Raw genomic sequence first — 26644 nt, forward strand, 5'->3', positions numbered from 1 at the left:
CATTTTTACAGATTACAATTTTACAATTTTCTCCTATGTTTTTTTCAATCAAAACAATTCTCTGAAAAAAAAGTGCTCCAAGTTACTTTACTGAGCTATTTGTTCAAATAAGATTTAATTAAAAATGAATTTCACTTTATCTAACAAATTTTACATGTCATGGCTTGCTCTATAATTACATCTCCAACATGGTTTTTGATGTTGGTGTTAGTACCCACCGTGTGCAGCGTTTTTGTGTATCTCAAACAGCGCTGTGTGAGCTCAGTACATCATGTATGAGTTGGAGCTAATAAATGTTGAACACCAATTACTTTAAATTAAATTACTACAACACAATAAAGAGTGAGGATTGACTGAGTTTATACATAGATTGGCAGAGAGTTGAAAATGAGGAAACAGCAGAGGCTACTCTAAGCAATTATCGGCTACTGCATTAGCATTTTACAGCAGCCAGATACAATTACAGCCCTTTGCATGTTACATTTGTAATATCTTGTTTATATTTAATCACGAGCTTACACAGCATTTTGCTGCTGAGTGGAACAGTTAAGTTGATGTGGTCTGAATGGAGGCAATGTTTCTGGCCAGGTGCACGCTAGCTACGGCAGATCAATAGTCAATTGAATATACTCTCAGCTGAATGGGCTGTAACTGGTCATGGCTGATCAGCTAAAAACCATCTGATTCTGGTAACTAGCAAGTTATTTCATGTATTTCTATTTTAAAATAATTCCTTGAAGTTCATCAGCCGTTATATTTTACCAAATTTCTCGAATAAATGTAGATACTCATGATTAGTTTTTAACTATTTCATTTGTCTCTTGTAGCTATGACAGCATTGTTATAAGACCAAGGGTACTGAGGGACCTCTGATGTTGCACTCAACACCTCTGATCCTGTCCTCTATTTCACTTCCTGTGCATTTGAAAATCAGTAATGCATGTCATTAACTTTGCCTTCTTTTTGTTGTTTGTGCTTTGCCCTGTTTGCTGTCTCTCTATCCAGTTTATTTTCTTCTCTTAGCTCTTCCCTCATTCTGACCAGACACAGAGGAAGTTTGTTCTCCTTCACCCACAGTCTGTGAGTTTTTTTCTGCTAAAAGTGTGTGTGGGTTTTTTTTTTTCATTCCTCACTATCACCAAGCGTTTTCTAATAGGCTCTCAGCTTGCTGGTCTATACATTAAAAATAGAATTTTGTTGAACTGAGCAAATTCAAGTATAACCAGATTTGAGATTTGTAACTCATAAATATTAACATATGAGTAGTACATTATATTTAGAAAGGCAATATAATCAATAAATCTACAACACACATTCTAATACAGTCTCCAGTATTTAACATATGCCTGCTCTTTCTGCAGCTTGGAATTTCTTTCAGAACTGTACCTCATTTAAATTTATTTCATTTGGTGTTAATCAAGTGTAAAAAACAGTAGTTGACATAAGTCTGGATAACCATTATGTTACTTGACAGTACTCAGGATTCTGCTGTACTCACCTGATGTCATCCTCATTGGCAAAGATAATGACTACTCGAGCATTGGGGTTCTCACTCAGCCTCCGGATAATCTTGTCAAACTCTCCAGGTCTTGGTTCACGTGGTATTTTCACTGACTGGGAAATACACAAACCACCTGATTGGGAAAAAACAAACAAACAAAAAAATGTTTCCAAATCAAAACCGTTTCATTAGGAGAACATGTTTACGATGCAATTTAACTCAAATTTTGCCTTTCTCTTCTTTTAACCCACATCTTTTTTCAATCTTCTGGACTTTTTTTATGATAAATGCACTATTAAATGTGCACTGGTGCAATATTTCAAGGAATGAGGGATGCAAGGCATTAAAAAAAAGGTTTTCCTTGGACCAAAAAAGGCATTTTGGAGACAGGACTAACCATCAATTCAGGTTATGGTTCTGACAGTGAGACCAGGGGGCAGTAGCATTTGCTACTACATAAATCTTCTAACTGGGAACTGTTTCCTTTTGTTCTTGCATTTTTTTTCTATTACATGGGTTGTTTCAATTAAAAAAAAAAAAATCTGGTACTTGTCCCAGGATTGTACCACGTTTGAAAGGGAAGTAGAAAAAAAATAACAGAAATGAAATACGTTACTTCAGTTTCCAATTCAGTTAGTCAGGTAATTGCTTCGGGGTAATATACAAGATTGTCCTGTGATATTGATTAGTTATTTATTTAGGTAATGACCAGCAGCAACAGCAACTAGCAAATTCCAGCCGTTATATTTTAGGCATAGTGAAGCGGAAAACTGAAACGCTGTTTCAAAATTGGATGCAGTATTTGAAAAATCCCATTAGCTTATTGAATTTTTGGCCAATTTGGCCATCATTTCATCCTAGAAAACAACAGTTTTAATGCAAAATTTTAACCACTGAATAGATTTCAATGGTAGAAATTTTGCAGTAAATTTCAAACTCTTTTTACTCCTTATTTATTTACTTTATTTTATTTATTTATTTTTTACTTTAGTCTTGGTAAAACAAGATAACTGTAATGACACGGTCCATGATGCTCTAACGGTTGAATGACAGTGCTTAGTGCTGCGCAGGTGGAAGGATTATTCTTTTACCACTATGACACATACAAATAGTTTAAAAGTTTAACATTCAACTGGTGACAATTTGTTCCTGTGTAATTTGGTGATTTTCATGTGTTCAATACACAAAGATTTTTTCTATCCTTGGCTCAACTCTCTCATGCTGGCACACCCTGTCATCAATTTTTTTAAATGCTATTTTTTGACAGGTTACCAGAGTGACAGTAACCACTTATTGTCACACCAACATTTTTTTTAGAATCACTAATCAACCTAATAAAGAGGCCTTTCTCAGATTCAGACCTTCTTGCTATGAGACGGTCGGTCTCACAGCAGATTTAAACCATGTAACTACACTAACACATTAGTTTGGTTTGTTAGTTAGTAACAGCTTTCCCTATACTAGTTTATTCCATGGTAAATGGACTATAATATAATGCTTTTTTACTCTGACAGCACTTGAAACGCTTTCAGCACTAAGAGCTGCAATCACAGACACATGCAAACCCAAATGGATGCATAAGGTGCTACTTGTGTTTCTTTATCTTGCCCAAAGACACTTCAACATAAATTATAGATGTAGAAACTGGGGATCAAACCACTAACCTTCTTAACAGCAAACAACACACTCTAAATTCTGAGCCACCAAAAAAAAGACAAGCAAAGAAAAGAGATTTATGAGATTAGAATTGTGTATTAACTGAGGACTGTAAAGGGTGAATCCATTTCATCAGCAGCCATGATGAAATTGCAACAATGTGGGAATGGCTGATGGGTTTTATCAAGGAAATTATCATGAAAGAATATATGTACCAAATTATAGCTACAGCAATTCTCCATGGATCAATTTAAAGAGCATCCACACCTTCTTACATTCTATTGAACACAAATCAAAAGGCAAGAGGGGATGTGCCCTGGTTACCAACAAGCTAAGGCTGTTTAACTCCCAATGCAAAATTTCAGGATAACTGTTTTGTCACCCTGCCAAAATGCCACAGAGAATATGCACATGCTAATGAATTTCCCTTTCGGGACCCAGTACAAAGCCAGCCCAATGAGCAATCAATGCAGGAATAATACCCCCTAGTCCAGTTTATGGCAGCCATACTCACACTATTAAACAAAGCCTGCCCCTGCTCAGTTACTAATAGGTTGTGAAAGTGGAAATATCAGTAAAGAATAGAGGATGCCATGAAATTAATGGTGGTGGGCTACTTGACTCATGGTTACAAAAAGTCACATTTGGTTAAGTCAAACAGGAGATCAGTCAGTGGCTTGCACTACTGTTTTATTTTATCCTGCAGGAAATATAACAATGCTGTTCTACTGAAACTGTTTTTTGTTTTTCATGTATAGATTTCTGCTGGTCATGCATGTCATGAGTGCAACACAGCAGTTCCAGCTTATATTTAAATTCACTTTTCAGTAAATAGATTAGAAGTTCCTTTACTGGAGAAATAGATTCATCCTGTTGTGTGCATTGGTCGATGTCTTGTTGTTAAGTAATGTTTCCGTCTGCACTCAAGCAATAGTTCAATCAAATCTGAACATCTAATGTACTTACTTGTTTTTATATGCCAAAAAAGCACAACTTGAATATCACAATTAACAGAGTCATCATTTAGTAATCTGGAATTTCAAAGCTTCCAAAGAAGATGGCATTATACTCAACGTCATCATAACACTCCTAATTTCTATTGTAGGCAGGTGAAATTAAGTTTATTTATTTTATGCTTTGGCTTTTAAGCACGTTGTAAGGTAGGTTTCTCTGTGAAGAGTAATGATTACTCAGGCAAGGTGGCATAGGCATGTTTTCAAAGCCATCTGTTTGCTGTCTGGTGTTGCAAGATTACACAACAAACTACTTTATCAAGCCAATAAAACTTTGTGAGCAGTTAGAGCACACTGCTCACAAAGTGATCTGGAAGACTTTCTTTAAAATTGCAAGACGCAGCAGATAATAAAGGATAGGATAGATCCTCTTATTGGAGGATTGTTCTCTTTATTGCCCTTATGGTTTTTATTGATTGAGTTATCACAAATTATAACACGTTTGACATAGTAGTTCAATATTGATTATAGTAGCGAGCAATAAGGGCTGTTCTGTTGCCAAAATCTGATGTGAAGTTATGATATTGTAATATTTCTTAAAATGTCTTCTCAGTAAGCCTTGTTGACCAAACTGTCATCAGTCTGTTTAGTCAGTATAACTGCAGTCCTAGAAGTAAATCTTCTAGTTAGCCACTGGACAAGGTTAGCGTACTGGCCTTAATAGAAGGGGAGTTCATTATGTAATAGCGGAGTGACGGATCTGTGTTTAGATGTGTTTAAGGAGAGGATGTGAAGAGTTTGTAGTAATGTTGACAGGTTGTCAGTCCATTTTGGTCCATTTATAGTTTGTCTTTAAGTGTAGGTTTTCACTAAAGGTGGTTAGTGTTCTGAGTTGAACCTGCAGGAGATTCAGAGGGCTCCTGCAATGTGTTTTACTGTCATGAAGGAAATGTATTCTTTATGAGCGTGAAGAAATCTGACTGTTGCCGATGATGAGCTCTGTCCTCAGTTTTAACAAAAAGACAGAGAGTCAGAGTTACACTATGCAATTTTAAAAACTGAAATGGCATTGCTGGCTTCAATCAGTACTGAAAGTAGTGAACCATGAACCCCTAATGGTTATTCACCGTCTCTCTTTGTGCTTCCCATCCTGTAGTTTTAATCATGGATCTACGAAGGTTAATGTGTCTAAATCTAGGTTTTTTTTAGTGAACATTAAGTGGAATTAAATATTTAGAAGTATGTAGGAAAGGTTGTACAGTATGTTATAAGTCATGATATTTGTGTATCTTTTTATAAAATAAAAGCTCCTGACAGTTGAGTCTTTGATTAAAGTGAAGCAGAGGTTTATCTGCGTAACTCTCTGTCGTTACACTCACATCACATGGGAAATTTTGCAGCAGCTCGGCTCTCAGAGACTCTATCAATCATTAGACTCTATGTCTTTGCCTCACTGGTACTTCAGTCCCCCATTCCCACAACATCTGCTATATCGAAGCAGAGCACTCATCCCTTCCTTTTCTTCTCTTCTCACATCACGGCAGCAGGCTGCAGCATTGTTTAACTTGCACAGAGAATACCAGAAGGACCGGATGTGCACAAAACTGGGTCCTCCACAGGGCCACTGGTGTAACTCTGTTAGCGCTAGGGTACACATGGCAGTTTGTTTCACCACTGATTTATCTATGCATTTGATTTTTTCCTCTTTATTTTTCTTTTTACTACTGTGATATAACATGATTAAAGATATGGTTATTTGACTAATAGACATCGGCTCAAATCCTAAGATGGAAAGCAGCCACTGAGCAAGATACTTTTTTTTTCCAAAAAGACTATAAACTAATGCAGAGAAATATATTTCTTGATTTAGCTATGCCAGGCAGCTCATGAATGGCATTTTTACACAACCTAAGTGGCTTTTAATTGGCCTAATTATAGGTCTTGGTTATTGCAAATTTTATATTAATATTATTGAATTAGACCAGTCACTACAAGAATCAGATTTTTCAATAAACTGCTCGCCTGATTTCATCTTGCTATCAGACAGGATTTAATTAGAGGGATCCCTTGAAGGACTGGCCCCCTTCTTATCTGTACACCACTTTTCAACACTTTCCTTAAACTCAGCAAACTGACCAACAACATGCAGAGAAAGACAGTTATAAAATAACTAAATGCAACTGTAGAGTAATCCTAAGGAAACAATGAAATGTACTTCTCCAGGTACATATTGAATTATAGTTACATTTTATTGTTGGTTATATTAAAACTACCTGTACAATAACAATCAGTGAAAGAGCAAAAGAGACTGAACTGCTGGGTTTCAACACCAAACGCTGATCCTCAGTGTTGTAACTGTCCTGATGAATCTTTCAAATCTTTCAAATACACACCAGATGCATTGCTCCTACTTTTGATGCAGCTACTGTGAAAACCTTTGAGAGCTGTATGTGTTTCCTAACACTTATCCTATACAATTCTCAACTTCTGAGCCACATTGAAAAATCACCTCTAAAAATATCCGTTGCTCAGGAGACTGCCGATCTCCTCTTGTGTCTTCCACTGTCAGCCCCGGTCTCTGTTCCCTTAATAGTTCGGAACACTAATATTCCCTCTCATTTGACACCCGTGGGAAAAACATTGCTCCCATGAACATTAAATATTCCCCACCATCGTAGCTGATTGCAGCTCAGCTCGTGTGGCTGGTGAAGAGTAGCGCAGAAGCACACAAAATAGCCCCAGGCTGGCAGTGTGACAAAGATGCAGGTACATAAATACTACATTTATTGGGATGCCCTAACCAAACAGACATCATTTTCATCAATGGAGGATAGAAATACACAAGGAAAATACAGAGAAATATCACCAAACTAATTTTTCCTCTATAGTTTTAACGTTGAGCCAATTTCTATCAATGGATACTTGACATTTTTTTCATTTTTTTTCAGTGTTAAATGAATACATCAACACCCTGGGTGCTCTGTTGCATGGCAGCAAATTATTTATTAGGCTACATACACAATCAGTTAATAATTACAAAACCAGCTTGAGTTTCTGAGAGCTTTGAAATCCCATCTGCTTTGAACAGCAGTGTTGTTCCATTAAGAGTTCTCTGTACAGCCATGGTGCTGACCAGTAGTCTATAAAGATCAGCAATGCTCAGCCTCCGTAGTGTGATCACGGTGGTTCACGTCAAACAGATAATGGCGCATGAGATCAAAGAATAAAAATAAAAATATACCCCATTGATTTAGTAAATTGTAAACAACATGATTTATGCAAATCAGTTCACCAGAAGCCTGCTATAAACTGGCAAAGTGTCCTGCTTTTAAACCGGTGCAGTGAGAGAAAATGGATGGATGGAATTGGTTCTAAGCTAGAAAAAGAAGAGTACAGGTAGAATCGTGACCATTCAGTGGTGTAAAATGTTACTCTAGATGAGCTGCAGCGTTTTGTTATTGGTACAAAATCTGTTTTTACAGATAATGTTTCTCCTGTCTTATCAGAATGCAATGAGTGAGTGTGAGGGAGAGAAGCACTGGGAAGAGAAAGAGGGAAACCTCGCACTGAAATCATTAAGGGGACTGACCCTGCTTTAAAAAGCTCACATTCAGTCCCATGTTAGAGCAACCACCATGCTAAAGTGTCCTGGAGCAAGACACTAAATCTCCCACCCCAATGTCCCTGAGGTGCTTTTCTGTCACTGATGCCGTGCACTCACCTCAGTGTGCAGGTCTGAGGGGATGAAAGGAAATGAATTTCTCCTCAGGGGTTCAATTACAGTATAATATCCCATTATAATTATTATAGACTGCAGAGCCGCAGAGATGGTCCAGACTAACAGATTTCTTCCATTTCTGCTATTTTCAGTAGATTGGGTGAATTAAAGACAACTCCTGCCTGTACCATGTGTAAAACATTACAAAGGAACAACATGTTAAATAAGTGTATATGTGGTACATGAGAGAGACTGCACATGAACATGAATGGCTTTTTTATTTGGGGGAAGAAGATGAATGGCCCCTATTCTACCTATCTATCAATGCAATTTGTCTTTATTATGGCAAGCATCTGTGCCATTTTTCATATCTAAAGCTTTTATCTGCCCCATTTCATAAAAGCAGTCTTAGTTATTATACTTATATGTGGTTGTACTGTACGTGTGTGTGTGTATGCACATTGTTTCTTCTTTTAAAATTCATTTCAGACACAGTGTCTTTTTGCTAAGCCTGGATAACTCATCAGGGACTTGCTGAGTCTATAGGTTATTATCGGAGAGCAGCTTTAGGCTAGATTTTGTGACGAGTCCTGGCTTCACCATTGTGTACTGCTGGGAAAATTAGGCTGAACTGTTTTTTGTGTGAAGCTCGTGCGAATCAAGTTCCCCCTCTCAGATGTCACTGAACACATGCTCTCTGTCTGACTTTGCTGTCAAAGTAGATAAATATCTATAATGGAGAACAGTACAGTAGAACACTATACTGGAGAACAGTAGATATGTGCTAAGAGACCATAAAAATAGACAGTCTTGTATTGTAGATATTTTATACAAATATGTCCCAGAGTGCCCTGGGCCAGGACTCTCCGGGAACAGTGCCAGGGCACCTGGCCCAGGGCACTGTTCACATAGAGCAAAGTGATTACATTAGTCAAACAAACTGAACTTTGGGGGTCAAATGTGCTTGGACGCTGCACACATACCCTAGTGTGAGTACACCCACAGTTTCTTTAAACCAGCCGTAACAACTGGCAAATATAATTAAAAGGTCTACACACAGTACAGAGTTTGCTATGTCTGTGCCATAGGCCAGTTTTCCATTACCTAGCTTTTTAAAACACTTTAAAACACAATCTTTTAGTTCAGGTATAACTCGGATAGATGAAACGATGCCGTGTACTCCCTGGCCAAAGTCTTACAGAGAAAACACGTCATTTGAGACATGATGGACATGTCAGCTTGGACTTATGTTAAAATATCAGTCCAAACCCTGAGGCATCATGTTGATTCAATTAAGTAGCAGAAGCCACAGCAATGTGCCAGGTCTTTTTAACATTTTGAGTTCTTGATTTTTCGGTTTTAAATCAACAACCCAGTAGCAATAGAGTTGCTAATCTATGCCATGTTACTAAAATGGTACTGTTGGATATTTGGGTATCAAAGAAGCATAAGATGAAACAAAATGATAGAAAGCAATTTCCCAGATTGCTGTGTAGTCTTATAATGGGTTTCAAACATACTCAAGGGGATATGCTCTGATGTTAATTAGAAAGACATCTGCATGGTGGTGTGTGAAATTAGATTGGATTAAAGAAGACTGTGGTGTATCTTCCTGTGTTATGTACTTTCTATAATGATAGTATACCACAAGACACCCCAAATAAAATATGTTGTGATCTAAATGGGATTTATCAAAAAGCTATATTCACATGCCACATATAGATACCGAAACATGTTTTTAAAAAAGCCTATATGAATATATTCATGTAATGTTGGCCAGCACATTCTACTTTCACATGACAGATCTGGCAGCATTTGTACTGGACATCAGTTTTGTTTATTTACAGAACTATTTGATGTATTTGATGGCTGCTGTTATGTTTGATGTTGCATGCTTTTCCTTCTTTGTAGCAACGCCAAATCTAACCCTGCCACACATTTATTGTTAGAATTGTCAGTCTCCTTTTCTTTTAATGGTTACCTAGGCACATTATAAAGTATTATATGTTGTTAAAAAAAGAAAAAATAAATAATCAAAAATAAAAAATTGTAACATAAACTAGTTTTTAATGTTATAATATCCATTAGAATTTTTTTTTTTTTTTTTTTTTTTGCAGTGAAAGAATTGGGTGAATTCAATTTGGTGAAACAGCAGAGGATGTTCTGAAATAACTTTGACAAAAATTAGAATTAAAACGTTTTGCACACCATGTTGAATCAACACGTTGCCTCTTTTGATTCACTTAATTCATGATATTCCATTTAACTGCTGCTGTGCATCGCATCGATTATCAAAATTCATACACTCAATAGTCTAAACTAAGATGATTAACCTGGTACAGGTACAGATATATATTTTATTTCCTAAATATCAAAAAGAAGGTATAGAAAGAACCAATTTGCAGAGGCTGTACTCTCAACTAGTGGCTAAATTGACTGCAAGGCTCTAATCTTTGGCCTCTATTACAACGACAACAACAGAAAGGGTCCACTCAAACTTGTATTGATGAATCTGCTAACAATCCGTGAAAGTAGTATTATATAAGGCCACAGAATGGTGGAACTTTTGTTACGCTCTGGCCTCTAAGCTGATGGATCAACTGAAAGTATTTGTTGACATGGCTATTTTCTTAAGCCAAATGGCAACCAGTACTGGTCCAACATCTGTCAGCAACTCTGCTCTGATATCAGCACACTGTAAGTCCCGGAGGGAAGTGGACACACTCTATATTTATCTCCACAGTGCAGGGGAAGCTCATGGAGGGCAAGAGGGCAGCAGTGACAGAACATGCTATTTTGTACATATTATTCATCCCACACTGTTCCTTCAAGTTAGTGCATGCTGTAAACATGCAGTGCCTCCACTGCAGTGTACTTTTTAAAGAAGCACAAGATTTTATAAAGGGTGGGAGGTATGAACATGGACAAAAAACAGTTTGACCTTGTTCAATGAAAGCATCATTGAAATAACTTATTAATGCCTTTATTCATTATTTATAAGTAGGTTATTCAGTGTTTAGGGTCAATGTTAGCTGTGTACCCACTGAATCAGAAAGATGTGCAACGGCTATAATGAATGTTACAGTTATATTAATTTTCCTCTGCATTCGTCTTATATTATTTATGAAATCGTGTAATCACGGCACTTGCAATGTCAAGTCATTTTAGTAACAATTATCAGATATCAAATATTTTGTGGTAGGGCTTTTGATCTATTTGAAATTTAAAATATATTCACAAGAACCCTAATTTTACATTTCAGCACACCCATTTATTTAGAAATATGTTTTGAAATGTTATTGCTACTGGAACAAGAGAGAGCACTGTTTATTGACTACCATGACATACATTAAAATGATTATTTCAACTCGGTGGTGTAAGCACAAATGACTTGTCTGCGTCAGCAGGAGGTTGAGAAATCCAACACTGTCCTATTTTTCAGCAACTGTGAAGTTCTAAATTGTATTAATCTGAGGGGTTTTTTTTTTTTTTTTTTTTTTTTTCATATGCAGCTGACAATTTGACCGAAGGTTGCATAAATCCATACATAGATATTTGGGTAATGTGTTTCTACTCTTTAGAAAAGAACTTTGTCTTATTTTTAATTAAGCAGTTTTGCTGAATAGCATGTCGTCTAGTGAGTTCCCAGATCTTGAATAAAAAGGCTCTGGGGTAACTATGAGTTAGATTTGAGAATGACTGAATGACATTTTCTTTCTGAGTGCAAATGATTTATAAATCAAAGGCAGGCCTCTAAGCACTGTGAAATGAGGTTTTCTGCACTGTGGTAAAATGAGTCACCTGACAAACACGGGACTTTCCTCTTACTAAGGAGAATCCGAATAGCATGTCTCTTACTGTGACTATATCTTTAAGCCAAAGATGAAGAGTTTAAAGTATGCACTGCTTCCTCTTGCAAGGCAAACATTAATGGTGCTCTCTAATCATGTGTGGGTTTGGATGAAGTGCTACAGAAGGCCTTGAGGGGCATATTCTTATATTTTCCAAGAATTTCTGAAAATGATCCTGCACCTACACACACTGTTAGACTATGTAATCGGTACACACGTATCAAAATGAAATAGTGGTTGACATTCTGTCTTTTGGCATATAGTCGTAGGTTATTTTGATCCTTTGGATGTCATAAATGGTGTCTTTGGTTTGGTTTGCTTTTCAGGAGCAGGTGCAGCACATTTTCTAAGTTTTCATTGGTTAATTTGTCTATAAACTGTGGATTTCTTTTCTACTACATTACACTGTTTCTGATAAGAATTAGATACAGAAGGACCAGAGGCACAGTAATTAGTAAAGTACTTGATTATTAGACAATAAATTAATTTCAAGCAAACATAGGAGTGATGTGCTAGTTTCAGCTTGATGCTTTTCTTTGTCAAATGTGACAGCAGACCTATTATGTATAGGGTTTGGCCCATTAGCAGCATAAAGCTGCCTTCTCAAACAGGTCACTTTGGCTGTGAGAAAGCACAGCTTATCTTTAACAGTTCTCTCCAAGAGACAATTACTAATAAACAAGATTTTTAATAAATAAAAAGCTCTCCTACTTTCTGAAGAGGTAGCTTTATATTCAGTACTTATTAAGTATTCGCATTAACATAAATTTTTACATGATAAAGTAGTATGTTACATTTGCAATTCTGTTTTCTCCAAGAAAAGATAAGAGGATACGACACATGTATCATGATAGTATTAAAAAGCACAGATGTACTGTAGGTTTAGACATGTCTTTGAATTTGTTACTTAAAAGCAAATCAGGTTTCTACCCTTTAGTAAATGTATTATATTTTGCAGCTCTTTTTATAAGTAGTGAAAAGTGCTCTTTTGTAAGAGATTTCAGTCTGAGAACATCAGTGAAAAGTGATATAAATAGAGATCTGCTTCTGGTTTGGTACATAAGCCCATTACAAATGGTCAAATATTTTCAGAATTATATTTCAAGTGACAGAAAATGCTACATATCCTTGCTTCTTTCAGAAATGTGCAGAACTATTAGAGTATGCTATGGTTCACAAGTATACCCTCCACTGCAGCAGGATCCCTCTACCTCATCCTTTTTGTAATTAAGCAGCTTCATTTTATATTTGGCTCAGCCCAAGACTTCCACCTTCTCCATGATGTAGTGATAAACAATTCTCAGATGTGTATACCCCATTTTTTTATTTGCTTTAGCATCAGCATATTGGTCTAAATCTTTATAGTTTCACAATGTGGAAAATGTTAAATTTCTCCATGAACAATTGGTATCTCTTTATTAACTCACTCATTTTTAATGAAACCACAAAATGTGTTAGTTTGCAAATTATGCAAACTTGCTAACCCTTTAATTGCATGTCTAGAAAAATTTCGTAAATTGCAAAACTCCACTTTTCAGTGCCAGTAAAGTATTAGATATCGTAACTGAGAAACTTTAACCCGATAAAGAGAACCGACAGATTGAGTTTTGTGGCATCAGTGAAAGTTTGGGATATTCTGCCATGCAGGGTTGGCAATTCTCTGTGACATGATAGAGATAAAGCACATTATGCAAATACAAGATCAGTGGCAAAGTCTTGACAATCGTTCTCTCTCTGCACACCTGCAGCTAAAACCCTTCATTGATTTTCAGTCTGAGGAATCAAGTTCCAGGTGGTTGAAAGTAACATAAAGCATCCTTTGAAAATGTAGTTGTGACAGCTGTAAAGGCGTGGAACCATTTGCAAGTGCTAATCAAACAAGGTAATGAACAGTGGAAAATAGAGAAGTGCTAAGTAGACAGAACAGCATAACAATGTAACTGAATTAAAATTGTCAAAAGCATTTGGAAATCCATCAAAATGTTACTGTATGAGTTTAATGAAATTAGATAACTTCATTTCTATATCTATTCAGCATGATTTACGTTAGAATCCTGAAAAAGTAGGCCTCTTTTTTTATAAGTCTAAATGTAGCTTTTGAATTCCTCTGTGGCCTCTAGAGTTATTTTCCACGTTAATTTCAAACGTCGTGTTGTCTTTGGCCATTTAGTGGTGATAAGGTAGTGTAAATAATTTCAGTAGGTGAACAGTGCTGGGGTATCAAGTATAATACCAAGGATGTGGGTGGATGCACAGTTTACGAGAAAAATCCCCCAACGTTTTCTTTAACCCTCGGAAGCCCAATATGGCATTCATCAGAACTTAACAAGGCCTGAAGTGGAAGGAGCAGCTGTCTAAGTCCTCTTAAGGATTTCCTGTGTTTGACATGTTGAACCGGGGGTGCAGGAACACGTTCCTTCCTTGCGTCTTTTCTTCCTTCCTGTCGTCTGACTTCCTTTCTTTCACACATTGTATAATTGGAATAGTACACTTTATAATGCAAAGCTATAAATTTACATAATGCTGTCATCTGTTTTTGTGAATTGATTACCTGTTCTAGTAATTCTTACTATCACAGCAAAACAAAGCTTTGTTAATAAGAATCAATTCATTAAACAGACTATAGTATTCTGTCTTTGTCATAGTGATAGTTTAATTATAGCCATGGTATCATAAAATCATAAGGTGAATTTACATAAGTAAGTAATAGCCTGTGTTTATTTGCCAAACAAAACATTTTCAATATTACTGAAAAACTCTTCCGACAATATTTTTCTCACGGCTTTTCAGGTTAATGAGTATTCAAATCACTCCTCTTGACATTTCCCTCATGACAAAGGGTGCAGTACGCAACTCTCATTTCTAACATTTGCATAATCTCCCTGTCATCCTGCGCCGTGCTATATTTGCTGCCCTTTTCCTCTGCTTCAACTGTCATTTGCAAGGAAATCTGATTAATTACAATTTTATACTATCCATTCAATTAATTGCAGATTGCAATGTCATTGTCCAAATTTAGGAAAAGTAAAGCCCCCGCCAAATGGGGGGAAAGAAACGTTGTCATACTGACATTTAAGGTTTTGTCTTGTAGGCTTGCTTCAGATGAAAAACAAAATAATCACCTTTCATTTCAAATTGTGTGACCGTCTGATTCCATAATCTCACTAAACTTGATTATATAAAGGATACAATAAATAGGTATACAATATCCACTGAAAGAAAATGACACTACTTTTCACAAGGTGAGAATAAACTGACACAGACTGCACCTTCCATTACTGTAGAAGACCTGCGCTCTCTAATAAGGACACTAGAGGAATAGCAGCTTTTCGGACAGAATCACAAACACAACAAAATCTTGTGAAGGACCAAAGACTTGTGCATCGAGGACGGTCTTGCATTTCAATGGTGTCTATAACAAGGCACCGTACTTTTATCCCTCTTTTCTTTTAATCATTTTCCATAATGACACTCCAGCCTTAATCCCAAGGGGCAGTTTGAGAGAAAGGATATGCCCAAATGAAAACAGCTTTTGGAAAACAGCTCTGTGTCTGAAATGATGGAAGTTTTCAGTCACAGTCCAGCAACAGCAGATGAAATGGTTGCCTGACATGCTGTCATTTGACAAACACTCCTGATGATGACACTGTTTATCATGCCCACATGATAAACAGGGGCTGACATAGTCAGGAGGCTCATGCAAACAGGTCCTGTATGTGACATTTGAATGGTCTAGCGTTAATATGTTATGCCTGAATCTTTCTTCTGCTGTGTCTCCTAAAAAACAAAAGCTTTCTTCTTCTTACATTATATTATTTGTCATTTCAGAATATATTGTATTTCAGCATGACTAAACAAATTCCTGAGTGGCCTTACTTTGCAGAAAAGTCATGTAGAACAGTTTTCATACAGCTTACAAGCTACATGCTGTCTCTTCGGTATAAGTTATTACTGAAATGTCCCAGAAAATGTCCTGAGTTCTCTATGAGTTAATATGTTGAAATGTTTATAAAATCATTAAACTTTTTTCATACAGACAAAGGTTGGTAAAAATATTACTGTTAAAATTTATCACAAATGTTTCAACCTAATTATAGCAGCTTTAAAATGGAGAGAACAACTTCTTTTCATAGAATATATTTATTTCAAACAGGACAGTGGTAACAACAGTAGGCTACATGACTAAACAAATGGCCTTTACTTACTGTATGCAGAAAAAAACGCCATTGTGTCAGTCTTTGGGGTGCTTTGTGATGTCTTGTAAACCGGGGGTGCTGAAGCAATCCCCAAAATGAGCTGGTTCAAAATTAAACTTTGAGATTTTAAAACAAAGCAGGATCTCGCGAAACTAACCTCAAAACTTCCTAACATGGTCTAAAATTTGCTCTTCATAACTTTTAAAGAAGTGGCATGGTTACATGAAGGGAAGTAGCGTAGTTTGAAGCTGCTAAGCAACTATTTCCCCTAGTGCAGTTAATCTAGGAAGGGTAATATGTGTTGGTTGGTAAACAACAAATATTTCAACAGCTACTGGGTGGATTAGCACAAATCCACTGTCATCATTAGAGTGAAACCCACTCACGCTGGTAATCTCCACACTTAACATTTATTATTATATTGTGGTTGATATTTGCAGGAAAATCTTGACAGCTATTTTAGTGAGTGCAATGAAATTTGCATTAGATATTTATGTCGTCTGTGTATGAATCCCAATAATTTTGGTCATGATCTCACTTCTATTTCTTTGGACTGGCATCAATTTAGTCAGGGGCGTAATTTTCAGGGGGGTTAGGGGGTTGGTTGGTAAACAACAAATATTTCAATAGCTACTGGGTGGATTAGTACAACAATAATCAGCCCCAACCACTATAGCCCCCCCCCCATAAAATTATGAATTATCTTGCATAAATAGGCAGTTTTTTTTTTCTTTACTCATTTCAGGTATTACCAGCAAAATAGTTGCATCTTTAATCATCTTGGAATTTACCCAGATTTATCTATTTATTTGGACAGAGATCTTGAACCCCCCAATGTTCAGCACACGCTGATGAATTTAGTTGATTACCAGATTGCCTAACATGAATAGTATTGACAACTCTGTACTGTGGTTTATTTATGTAATGGTTTTTAATTTTTATTCTAAGAAGCAGGATATAATCACAGAATGACTAGCATAGCTGAAGCTTGATAAAGTCAACATATTTCATGTGCTCAATCAGAAATTGCATTACTGTAACTAACAAGGTTTCACATCAATTTAACACAAAACAAAATGAGCAGTAATTCAGTTCCAACATGTTTTTAGCATCGAAAATTCTTGCCTATGAAAAATAGAAGTCATGGTCTTTGATAACATTATTTCTCATTAAATGCAATTGTAATAGAGGTCTTTAACTTTCTATTGATTACTTTCACAATTATACTTGAATCATCCCAAAAAATCTTACAGTGAAATTACCTGGACCCCAGAGAGGATATAAAAATACCCATGATGTTTGAATGATAGAACAGTAAATGTACCTCTCTTTTAGGGGTTGTATTACCAAAGTGAGAGAAGGATTTGCAAATGTGTTATGTGGTTGTAAAAATTGATTTCATGATGCCTTTTTGAAGAAAAAAAATCTTTGAAAGTAGTAGATGCTGAAAGGAGAGCTGATATGTATGCAATATGGTTTTGAATGCGTAGATGATCTGTATGCAATAGATGCTATAAATGCAAATTGCTGGAAAAGCTACTGAAAATGACTTTTTTAACACAGTAAAAACAAACAAACAAACATAACAAACTAAAAAAACAACCCATTAGCATTAGCAGCTGTGTATATATTATAATCTTCACTTTGATTTCAGACTTCTGGGCCATCTGGAAAGGATTGGTCTTCTTGTATATTAGCATCATTTTGGTGCAATACAAGTAAATGCACATGCATTTACCTGTATTGCCCTGCATTGGCAGAGTGTTGTTTTTTGATTTGTTGCAACTTAGAAGCAGGACTCTAAACAGGCTGTTAAAACTGAATATAGGAGCCTCATACTTTATAAAGAAAGTCTAGATATTTCATGTGAAACTGAACAGTCAATTTGAAGTTCATTGTGGCTGAATATGTACAATTTTTTTTTCAATTCAGTTGTAAATTTTGCCTAGTAATACTAAAGCCATGCTGTCTTTTGAAGCTGCTTTTAAGGCACCTTTTAGAATTTGGCCTTTATTTTGTTAGTGGCATAGTGACAGGAAATGAGGGAGGGAGACCAGCAGGATAACACACAGCAAATGACCCCAGGGAGGGATCTGATCAGTGGTTCTGTCAATAAAGGGATATGCACGCATGTATATGCACTAACCACTCTGCTATTGGAACCACAAGAAGCATTTCAACCCATCTCAACTCAGTTCTCCTCTTACTGTACGAAGAAGGCCAAGGTTAGGTGAAATACATGCCCATTCTTGAGGATGCCTTAATTGTGCTCGCCCGCTTGTAGTTCATGCTTGCTTTCACAGAAACAGTAAAGGTTATTTCCAACATCCTCCGAGGTATTGACTGCCCCTATGTCAAACTGTTTCCACTCTGTAGTACTGATAAGTCCAGTCAGTCTGATCAAATGCTGTGTGAAATCAGTTTAATTCAGTTTCCTCTTGAAAGTTCAGTGAGCTTGGATCAATGATACCAGATTATTTCGCAGGACCTTGTGTTATCAAACATCTAACACAACACTTTAACACCTGTGCCGCTGCTTCCAGCTCTGCCAAATCACCCAACACACACACACACGCACACACACACAAGTAATCCCAGGACTTACACTCCTTTGAATACCAAGCAACAATGCATTTGTTCACTTCTATTTTGCTTGGAAGCAAACAAACATACAGTAAAACTCTGCAGATATATAAATGGCCAGACTACTTTTTGTCGCATTATGGTGGAACTTTTTACAGTTGTCCTCCAGCTAGTCTTAAACAGAATCATAAAACAGCAGGGTACTGCTAGAGAAAAATTATAAATATCCATTTATGAGGCTGAAACTTGCTCGGGACTCAGTAGAGATATAACTGTCTGAACCACGCCACAGAAACAGCATCTGCAGCGTGTTGACAAGAGGACCTTAACATCATGTAGCTTGAGGGTCAACACAACTGCCTGATTCTCAACAACATCATAATTAGCAATATTCTCAGTGAAAAAGTACTACTGGGTATACGTTTCGATTCTACTCAGATTTTATGTATGAAAATGTAAACCTGATGGTTTTGTTGTTTTAACAGAATAAACAACAACTAATTATAGTTATCGAAGTTTAATGAATTCAGTGATTGTGTAAGCCTAATAAAAGAATATTATTTATTTTTATTCAATAGGACTACACTTTATTTTTAACCTCCTTCAGCATGGAAAATGTTAGAGAAAAAAGCTGATTTTCTCCACACAAAACAGCACAGCAAAGGGCCACAGTGACATTAGGCAGGGGAGACTGTTGCTCAGTATGGCCTTTGGCTGTTTAATGAGACAGAACATTTGGCCAGTTGTGATCTGGCTGTTTTATTATGTGAGCAGACAACTGCAGAACCCATTTAGCAACCAAATACCTGTGGATTTGATTTTGACAGAGCTGTCTGCTTCTCCTCTGTCTGTCTTGCTCACATAATCACCCAAAGACCTGAACTGGACCAAAGGATTGGATTCAACAATTCTTTAGCACATGGAAAACAGACATGTAAAAGTTTTGCTCCAGTCCAATTTAAGGCGTATAGATGGGCTGACTTGACAGGACTTTATATATATATATATATATATATGTATGTATATATGTATAAAAATATATAATTTGGAGTCAATGAAAAGAGCAGTACTTGTCTTTAAACACTGATTTTGTGTGCGTGCTTGATGGTTTCTGTCACATGCTGTCTCTTAGGTGGTTAAATCAAGTGACAGTTGAATTTGAGAAGGTGTTTCAAAAAAATGAAAGTCAAAGTCACCCCCTTCAGTTCCTTCAGCAAAAACAGTAGCAAAAGGGTTTTTTGATGCCACACAAAATGTCTGCAAAGACAGATGTTCCAGATGTTGTCTTTGTCTTGACATGTCTTTACTCTGTGACGTTTGTGACATCAAAGTACACAAGACTAAGAATCAAAGAATTCACATTTATATAAGAATAAACGCTTCTTTTTTTAAACACAAGTGGCACTGTAGATCTACATCAGTGCATATACATGGATATATAGAACAATGATAGTTGAACGAAACTTGAATATAATCAACTTGGAACAGGTTAGTTGATCTTTAGGCCTAAAAAATGTTGATATAATAGCATTTTACCAGTTCAGGTAATGTCTGTTCACATACTATCACTAATTACAGTTATTTAAAACATTCATTGCTTTAGACTATTGTCTGTTCCACTGTGATAGCCTGTCTTCTATCATTGTAGTGCATTTGATAAATGAGCCAGTTGTCTCAGTGTTTGAACTGTTTTTACAACAAAGAGTGATTGAGAGCAATCCTACCGATGAAAGTTAAAAGATATAGATTGAAACCTGAAGCAGCAGAATGACAGTTCTGATAGGCTGTTAGATGATAGACCTGTCTGTTCCCTCTGAGAAACAGAATGCTTGCCCATACCATGTGGTTCAGGTTCCAGCTGAAGTGTCAATATTCCTAAAAGACTTGTTAATGTGCTTCGGGAATGATGCAAAACAAGATTACACTTGAGCACTGAAGATGTGGCAACAGTGGAAATGGAATCCTCAAGACAGTGCAAAGTAGCCTCAAGACTGTTTATATTGTTTTTCATATGACAGCTGTTAATAAAAAGTGAATCAGTTAAACCAAGTTGGTGTCAATTAAAACCCCCCAAAAAATAAGATTTCAGAAGGCTATAATTTTGATTATGTAGATTAATATAGATCATGGATTACTTAAGATTCTTTCAGTATATTATCAAGTATCTCTTAGTATATTCAGAATTTCATTTCACATGACATAAATTACAGGTTTCATTCCTTATGTTTCATATCATAAACTCAGAATCTCAAAGATTCATAAAATAGGTTTTTCCTATATTAGAAAAAGCTATTTTATGTTAACACATTGAAGCTAATCATTTACACCAGCTTGTGCTCAACATATTATCATGTGCGAGAACATTTCTCTGAGATTCATTTTCCATTCATTTAGAGCATGATTCCACTCTTGGCATGACTTCAGAACTCATTGCCTCTTTTTATGTGAAGTCTGGGATTTTAAAAGATGTAATACGTTTTTTTAAGCTGATACAGTGTGTGTGCAAGGTCAGTATTAAGTAGTATTAAACACATAATTTAAAGTATGTGGGGGAAAAACATTATTTTCAAAAAAGAAGAGGAAAAGTTTAAATCTCCCTGTGGGGCTTTGATTCCCCCTTTGTGTGGACTGTTCAAAGAGGTAGCTGAGCCGGACACACAGGGGGTTCTGCTGTCGGTGCCTTTCCAGGAAGACTGATGATAGGCAGCAGCTTGAATCTGGCAGAAACTGAATGGACGCAGTGGCACAGAGAGTACTGGACACGTCTGTAGTGATTACATTCTGCTACAGAAGAAGTTCAGGGGTCAGGCTGACTGTGTACCGGCAGCTTGCTGCACCAAACTGACTGTATTCCCAGCACTGTGCAGTGCTATCTCCCTATGATGCCTCAGGCTAGCTCTGCAGGTTCACTGTCACTCTGTTGAGCCTTCTCAGAATTTGATAATCAAAATTAATTCCCTCAGTGCTTCGACTGCACACCTGTGTAGCTCATATTATTCCATGGAGATAACAGTTGCAAACACAGATTTCGCTGAAATAGTTCAAATTTACAGCATTAGTCATTAGCCATTTGCCATATCTGCTTAAGATAATCAGCTAGTTAGTGGTAAAGCCAAAACAAGAAAATTGAAGCCAGACTCTTGATCCTGTCTGAGAACTATTTTCGGATCATTTTGACTGCACTCATTCAGTTTAAGAAATCGAAATAACCAGTTCAAGCTTTACTCTGTCTTATGAACATCTCTCAATAACACGGGACAGAAAGAATAATGCAACAGCAACAAAACCAGCTTCTGTGTGAAAATGCTCATGTTTAAAGTCAATCTTTATAGTCAGCAGTTTTTTTTAAGTTTTAAATAGGATACCGTTTAAAAATTCAGACTTCAGAGGTTGAATTTCTTTCTCACTCAAATGGAAACACTTTTGGTGGTTGACAAAATGAGATTCAAAAACGAGAACCACTTTAACATCATTTTAAATACCCGGGGACGCTTGTGGAAATGTTTGAAAAAGGACTTACCGTCCTCTCGGGACTTCTGAATAAATGCATCAACCCCGCTTTCTCCATAGTTTCCCTCTGAAGCGACAGTAGAGACATAGTTCCAGTTCATAGCTTTGACAATGTCCACCATCGCCTGTGCCTGGTATGTGTCTGGAGGCACCACACGGGAAAAGAAGTCGTAGCGGGTGTTGTCACTCAGCTCTGGAGCTGTAGAAGCGTAGCTCACCTGAGGGATCTGCGAGAGAGGAAGAGAAGATAAAGAAATGTGATGGTTACGCATGATGAAATATATAAATAATATACTTTGTGCAAATTAATTATATATACAGCAAAAAGGTTCCACACAGTTTTGTGTACAAAAAACCGAACTGCTGAATAATATGACACCTAACATCTGCTGATATCTCTCATGTACTCATTGTAGATTATTCTCCCTCGGCAGTTCGCACACTGTTGCTTTAAATAGTCCTGATGATCGCAGGCTTAGCTACAATACTTTCTGAAAATTATTTTCCACACCAGTCAAGCAACACTAATCTCTTCATGACTTCACAGCAAGATTTATTTTGGTGTTGAAAAACATATAAGCACAAAAGCAAAGGTGTTGTGTCCCCAGAGCTGAAATAATACCCCATGTTCTTGTCAGTTTCCATAAAGATATTATTGTTTCTTAGAAAATGATTACCATATTGTTTCCTAGTATAGTTTACAAGTAGAAGACGAGGTGTGGGTGTAGCTCAGTAGAGGGAAGATAATCAAAAGGAAGTCAAGCTCATTATTCTGATGGAAACAGCTTTGGTTTATCTTGAGATACTTATTAAAAGAAATGATTATGTTCTTTGATAAATATGCTTTAAAACATCTAGGACACATAATAAGAGCTTATACTGGCAAGTGCAATTTTCAGAGTTTCTACATGCGTCTCTTCCAAAATGTATCTTTGTTCTTAGTTGTACTACAGAAGTCTTTTTGCCGCCTCTAGCAGAAAACTCTTTGTCTCAACTTTTGCTTGCTCAAGTTATTTCAGATTTGTGGCTGTCATAGCTTGTGTGATCTTCTTATAGGATCTGTGCTGCACAGTTTGAAAGTTAACTGACCAGATTTTATGGCATTCAGTAATGTGGTTCCATTTCAAATATGGACACTCTTTTAATGTTGCTCCATTTTTCCCTCATTGTGATCGAATCGGCTTGTAGATGCAAAAAGCATCATTACATTTGCTGAAGGCAAGAACAGTGTTTAATTACATTTTCCTACATCCAGTGCCGAAGTAGAGTGCATGTCCTAAGGTCAGATCTGCCTGTTTAAGTAGTCTTAATACAGGATGTATTTTACATAAAAACCCCACACAAAATGTCAAGATAATAAAATAATACACAACCAAAAGATCAGAATGTTGACAAATCAATGCGATATTGCATAAATTTATAATTATAATAAGTGCATACGTTTCTATTTAAATAAAGATTAACAGCAAAAAACTTTCCTTTTCAGTGACAAGTTAGGAGGTAAAAATATCTGAATTTGACTGACACCTGAATAAAATGTCATTCTTTCCAAATACTGTTTGGAATGCTATGCTGGAGTGCCATGGGACCTCAGTGTAGCTCTGGGGAGTTTGACAAATCATGACACTGTTGAGCACTCCTACTGAGATGAAAGGAAGTGCAAGATGGAGGGATAAGCTGACACCAACCACTTAAAAACATGTAGTATTTTAGAACATAAATTGGTTACTGCTTTAAGCCCAAATAACTTGATGATAAGATAGCTTTTTAAAAATTGTTTATGTTTACTATCCACCTATAGTCCTACTTCTTATGTCCTGACGCGCTTGTGTTCTAGCAGTGCTACATGAAAGTAAACATTACCAGCTGAAAGTCCTGTTTAACCAATATTTGCTCCACAAACTGCAGTAAGACTGCTGTGAGAGTCATACTGTCCCTTCCTCTCTCCCTTACTTCCCACAGCTGAGGCCTTTGATGTGGTCAGCTGCAGCGTTGCACTGATTCTGCTTCCACTGTGCACCCTGCTTGTAGCTGCAGCCTGTGCTAGGAGTGCCCGTGACCTACAGCTCCTAGCAACTCATTTTACTCCACAATGACTTTACTTTTGTTTGTTTGTTTTTTGTTGGTAAAACTGGAACGAGAGGTGCATTAAATCTGCCTACATGATAAGCTGAGAACAGACTGTATTCTGTGCAGACCTGGCTTTAGGAAGTGAATTGTGATGCAGCAAGCGAGCCACTCAAAACAGCCTTGTTAAGTTGATTTTCTTCAAAGAGGAGAACATGCAGAAAAGGGAAGTCTGTGTTGGTTTGTAATGGACTGTCTGTGTGTGTTGCATGTTAGCCTCCTGGAATTCATTTGTCCTAAGCTATCACACTGTGTCTTTCCTTCAGAGCATTTCTGTGTCACTTGTCTTGTGTCGGGTTGGTATTGCTTGTAGAAACTGCCCTGCTCCACAAGCCCTGATCACTGAATGATATCAATGTTAGAGACTAACATGTGTCATACATGTGTTTCTGCCCTGTTGTAGTATGTGGCTATTGAGTCTGCACCCTGCAGACTGGCAGCACTTTGTTGCTGTAACATAAGCAGGTCAGTATACTTTTAACCTCTAAGTCTGTTCTCTTCCATCTTTTTTCCACCTTTGTGTTTCTCTCCCTCTTGGAAAGAATAATCGTGTGAATCATATTTTTTTGTCTCACACTCTTTTGACGTCATGAGACGACAGGCGAGATTCAGCAGGATGAAAGTTAAGTGTTGTACAAAGGTGTTTGGAAGGTGTTAATGATGCCTTGTTTTAGATTATTTTAGTGTTCTAACATACAGCGAAAATGAGCTTTTTAGCCATTCACACCCCAAATTTGCTCCCCGAGTTATGTGTCAGAGTGATAGATGTTATATTTTAATAATTTTCCTAACACAGTATGTCCTTCCAGAATAAAATATGAGGTGATAACACATGTATCATACTGCCTCTGGCATCTGCCTTATAGTATCCTGTCTCTTTTAAGCTCATTTTCCAGATGTTTCATTTAAAACTCAGATTGCATCTAATCAACCATCTCCTGCTGACATTTATGGCCGTACCTGCTATTTATGCTCTTGCTGTTACTGTATTTTCCAACAGATGTTTAGTCTTCTTAGAAGAAGCTGACATAAAAAGCTAATTTTCTAAAGATAAAATGCCAATTTTAAAGCTAATTTGCTACATTGAGGAAGTCTTATAGCAGAAAACAATAACGTATATGGATCTTATGAATAGCATATGACAATTGGATTTCAAAGAAGGTCTTTTTAATTTTGCTGTTCCCATGTATTGCAGTGCTGTTGTGACATGTCCAGACTCATATCTGCCAAATAAGTGTGAGGTGCTGTGAAGCTACGCTGTTGTATTTTTCACCTGAGGGATTTTCACTCCTGTAACAATCATACAATTTCAGCGTTCTGTCAAGATTCAGGACAGGCAGAGCTTATCGTGTTTGTCTTGCCAAGATTTCTTGCTCACTGGACTACAGCGATGGTCCTGAACAGTGTGCTCCCTCTAATAGAACAGAGTCGCTTCTTAGCATCTGCTGAAGAAATTAAATTCTTCGGCACAGGTGCCGTCTGATGTACCTCCAGTGAATCAAAGATACCGGGAGAAAAAATACAGACGTGATGTGTGGCGCTTTGACGGGGGTTTGACGTAAGAAAGGGGTTCGCTCTGAGCAGATGAATTCAGCATGGATTACTACACTCGCAAACACATTCAGTGATAAAGATCTTAGTAGGATGTTTAAAAATGACTTGGTTTTAGTTATGCTGTGTACACTTACCATCTGTTCAGGCTGAGACGAAAGCAGCTGAACTTGGTGTCCTCTGAGATGAGCTTTTTGTGATTCAGTCAGTAAAGGGAATGCCAGTACATTATTCCCTCCTCTCCAAGTTTATAGAACTCTTTTAATCAGCACCTACCCTACCCCACCACTATCCATTTAATTTCTAATGGGCTTAGGAAATATGTTTAATTGCTGTGATGTGAGTCTCAAGAAGATATTTGATGCAGATTTAATGTTCAAATCACTTGCTTTAAATAACTGTGCCTTTTTAAAAATTCAATGAGCTCATTTGGCACTGCATCAATGCAGGAGTAATGATGCTCATTAGAACTGTACAGAAATATTATACATCTACAGTGTTTGCTGGGGAAGAAAAATCAAAAGCTTTAGTCGGGCTTTGGAAATGTTTCTGCAAATACTTCCTATGAAAATGTAAAAGCAGTATATTTTTAATCTCTGAAAGCAGAAAAAAGGTTTCAGTTCACAGGAAGAGTCCATATTTAGGATTGGTTTTACTGTGTACAAGGTGTTGATGTATTATTGAAATTTATTTTCACTCAGCGAAGAAAACAAGATAAAAATAAGATAAAAACAATGGTACATTTGCAGGTTTAACTAAGTTCAACTAAAAACATCCGTTGTCTAATTGACTTGTCACCAGACTCCTATGAACAATTTATGTTTACTTAAAAGGTGCAATAGATATTAATTAAATGAACACTTATATTCATAATATAATATGCAAGATTTAGTGATGTGTAAGCTAAATTTCCTCTTCAGTGTTAGTCGTGTCAAACCTTAGCAACCAAGACAATGAACAACAGACCTCTCAAGCCTTAAATAGTGCGTGGGTGGCAT

At 36.8% G+C, this 26644-nt stretch overlaps 1 protein-coding gene across 2 annotated transcripts in view; it reads right to left on the reverse strand.

Moving 5' to 3' along the window:
• Nucleotides 1–26644, reverse strand: part of LOC116310951 (metabotropic glutamate receptor 4) — a 126651-nt gene that overhangs the window by 35018 nt on the left and 64989 nt on the right. For both annotated transcript variants that reach the window (XM_039604777.1, XM_031727912.2), the window contains exons 2-3: nt 21979–22195; nt 1499–1634 (exon numbers count right to left, since the gene is read on the reverse strand). In XM_039604777.1, coding sequence (XP_039460711.1) covers nt 1499–1634; nt 21979–22195 — 353 coding nt within the window. The remainder of the gene's footprint in view (nt 1–1498; nt 1635–21978; nt 22196–26644) is intronic.

The sequence above is a fragment of the Oreochromis aureus genome, linkage group 20 (assembly GCF_013358895.1).
Source record: "Oreochromis aureus strain Israel breed Guangdong linkage group 20, ZZ_aureus, whole genome shotgun sequence".
Lineage (NCBI taxonomy): Eukaryota > Metazoa > Chordata > Actinopteri > Cichliformes > Cichlidae > Oreochromis > Oreochromis aureus.